Source organism: Lactuca sativa, chromosome 2 (assembly GCF_002870075.4).
Source record: "Lactuca sativa cultivar Salinas chromosome 2, Lsat_Salinas_v11, whole genome shotgun sequence".
NCBI lineage: Eukaryota > Viridiplantae > Streptophyta > Magnoliopsida > Asterales > Asteraceae > Lactuca > Lactuca sativa.
The window spans coordinates 171718428-171721596 of NC_056624.2; the positions used below are offsets into that span (position 1 = coordinate 171718428).

A 3169-nucleotide genomic window follows, 5' to 3' on the forward strand; every position below is an offset into this window, starting at 1 on the left:
ATTTTGTTTCAGGTACTTCTGATGATCGCGACAAGGTGAAGGCGTGATCGTGCACCTCATTATGTTTTTATGATTTGATTTTGGGATACTCTGACATTAAACCATTTTGAAAACATATTTGTAATGATTATCGGTTTTTGAATGATTTAAAAAGTTTTAAATTGGCTTAAATCTCATGGGTGTTACAATACTAGAAAAACGACTTAATACTAGTGATGAAAGGTTTGAAGATTTCTTTTTGTTGGTCATGGGGTTTTGTTTGGTTGAGATGAAGACATTTTTCTTTAATGAATTGAGAGAGTATGTGAGGAAGATATATATATATATATATATATATATATATATATATATATATATATATATATATATATATATATATATATATTTGTGTGTGCAATGTTGAGAGTGTGGTTTGATTTATAGTAGTTGGATTATAGTTGAATATTTTGAATTTTATTAAATAAAACATTTTTTTTATTAAATAGGTTGGTGGAAATAAATTGTCATAAATTTGGGCAGTCAAACAAATTGCAATGGAAATCAATTCATTCAAATTGGCCGATGCAATCCGGCTCCTTTCTTCTCAACCAATCACAACACATCTCCACCTTATCTCTCACATCGCTACGGACGTAGCGATTCTCCCTTAGGTTATGCGGAGTGGAAGTGCCAAGCCAAGTCGCCATGCTTGCCAACTTCATCGAAACACCGCCCCTAGCTATCGCTAGGGGGCTCGCCATTGTTGAGTCGTCAAAGTCTTAGTGAGGTGAAAGAGAAAGCTTGCTTGGTTCTGATTGGATGCATGAATGTTCCAGCTTTACCTTTTCAGTATGCATGCGGAAAAAAAACATTTTTAATATATATATAGTAATTAAATTAAATTAGAAAAAAGAAAATATAAAAAATTGAGTACTAAGAGTGTTATCACTCCTTACCAAATGTTAAGTGTAAGTGTTAAAAAAAGAAAAATGACGTGACATTAAAAATACTTATGTGGCAAGATGCCAAAAGTGTCACCGCTCCTCTTAACCTTAGCGACCCCCTTGCGAGCGTTAGGGAGCGGTGTTCTAGAGTCCATAACAAGCTTATCGAGAACATGTAACGATCCCATTCCGTTTAGTCTTAGTATTCTTGTTATTTTTTGTATTCATATAATGTTCATCTCTTTACTTTTAATATTATTTAATGTATTTAATTAATGATACGTGTCTTTATTTTTTCATTATGAACTGGTTTTTTTTTTCTTTTTTTTCTATGTTTAGAGTAATTTCTAGAGATAGGCTAAATATTACACCTTCGTTGAATTTTTTTTGGGTCTATATTGTTTGTTGGATTATTACAATAAAAATCATTTGTTTTACATCATCTTTCTAATTTAGCCCCAAACATTTTTTTTTTTTTACGTAAAACCCATAAGTTTTCAGAAACCTTTTATTTTTATTTTTATCTATTAGTTGGTTACCAACCGGTCATCTCATGTGACAAGAGAACATTTAGCCCAAATGGTTAAGGCCCAAATGGTTAAGGCGATGACCTTTATTCTCTTAGGTCACGAGTTCGAGACCGGGCAATCCCTTTTTAGCAGCAACATCAGCAAAGACCGACTTGTCGGTTTGTTACGTGGGATGACCGATTGCTAACATGCTAATAAGTAGAAAATAAAAGGTTTCTAAAAATTTATGACTTTTATATTAAAAAAAATTGGGGCTATATTAGAAAGATGGTGTAAAACTAATGGAGTTTGTTTTTAGTTAGACGGGTCAAATAGGCCCACATAAGAAACCTCGGGTCATACCATACGGGTCGATGCTTTAATTCGCGTTCGCCGCCCAAAATAGAAGCTGAGGAAAACGGAGAACGAAGTCAAAGAAAGTTGAAAGCTTTGCACTCTCGATTCTCGAATCATATCTATCTTCTCTGAATCGTCTGCGCTTCTCTCAATCTCTGGCCACTTGCTCGTTTCAATCGATTACAGGTTTGTTCGTTCTCTTATTCATATTATTTCTTCATCTATTTCATTGTTTCACATGAAATTAGGGTTTGTTTAATCTTTCAAGGTTATGTTCTCGTCTGTAATTTGTATTAATGGCGGTATTTTACGTACTTTTTTCGTAATGTTTTAGCTCATCCGTTCGCTATGGATTTCTGAACTGCCCTAGAAAATATGATGGAAAACAGTAATCTATTCGCCATTGTTTGAGACTTAGTCATTGTCATCTTTGTTCTATTGATTGAATTGTATAATTTTCATATATTTGTAAACTGTTTTCTTTGGATTCAGATGAAAACTGTTTCTGGAAAAATTGTATCTACGAAGGCTGTCAGTCTCTCGAAAGCTGCCAATATCTTATCAAAATTTGTAACCTCCGACAATGGAGCTTCTCAATCGGTGTCAGCTTATCTTCGTCGTGCTTCTGTGGCATTCAACGAGCTTGTATACTTTAAAAAGCACAACAAGCTGAAGAAAAAGGCGAATGAAGACGCCTCAACCATATCTGATATAAGCCAAAGAAATTTAGAAGAAGATGATGTTAGGGTTCCTAAAAATGATAATGTTGAAGACAAGAGTGAAGACAAGAAGAAAAATAAGAAGAAGAAGAAGAAGAGGAAGAATGTAGAGGTTGATGGGGGAGAAATTGGCAATTTGGAAGGACCTGAAAGGAAGAAGAGAAGGAGAATTGAAGCTGATGAATAGCCCTGAAAATTTGTTAAAATTTTTGTTGTTATTTTAAGTTACATTACATGATGAATTTGATATTATATTTGTGCAATTGTTCAGCTTCTAGGCAATTTTGATGGTGGTAAACTAGGTGGTTGTTGCTATTATTAATTTTCATTTAGGAATCAATTTTGAATGATTTTGATATCACATTAAAGATCTACATGTGTGTAAGGTATTTTCCATTGTTATGGTTATTGTATCCATAAGGCTATCTCCAATAGGGTTAATGGAGAGTTTAAAGGGGAAAAAGTAAGGGGGATAGAAAGCGATGAGTTGATTGATTGTTTTTCAGAAGACCGCATGTTCTCGTAGACTGATTGTTTTTTTAGAAAACCACAGATGTCTTCTAGACAAAAAGAAAAAAGGAAAAAGAATATATAACTTGAATATTATATAATACTTAAATATTTTTAAGAGCCGTGATCACAGTTCATTAAGCATACGTAT

At 33.4% G+C, this 3169-nt stretch overlaps 1 protein-coding gene across 2 annotated transcripts; it reads left to right on the plus strand.

The window, feature by feature from the left end:
• Window positions 1-1809: 1809 nt before the first annotated feature.
• On the plus strand, window positions 1810-2790 carry LOC111900269 (uncharacterized). 2 transcript variants are annotated; one of them, XM_023896149.3, is made up of 3 exons: window positions 1821-1975; window positions 2124-2177; window positions 2282-2790. In XM_023896149.3, exon 3 carries the CDS (start codon window positions 2282-2284, stop codon window positions 2693-2695), a length of 414 nt encoding a protein of 137 aa, XP_023751917.1. In that variant the 5' UTR covers window positions 1821-1975; window positions 2124-2177; the 3' UTR covers window positions 2696-2790. The 2 variants fall into 2 exon arrangements, with proteins under 2 accessions (XP_023751916.1, XP_023751917.1); XM_023896148.3 differs by lacking the exon at window positions 2124-2177 and having other exon boundaries at window positions 1810-1975.
• Window positions 2791-3169: the final 379 nt, after the last annotated feature.

Excerpts from the sequence above, each read along its gene's own strand:
- LOC111900269 (XM_023896148.3), top strand. The coding sequence starts at position 2,282 with ATGAAAACTGTTTCTGGAAAAATTGTATCTACGAAGGCTGTCAGTCTC.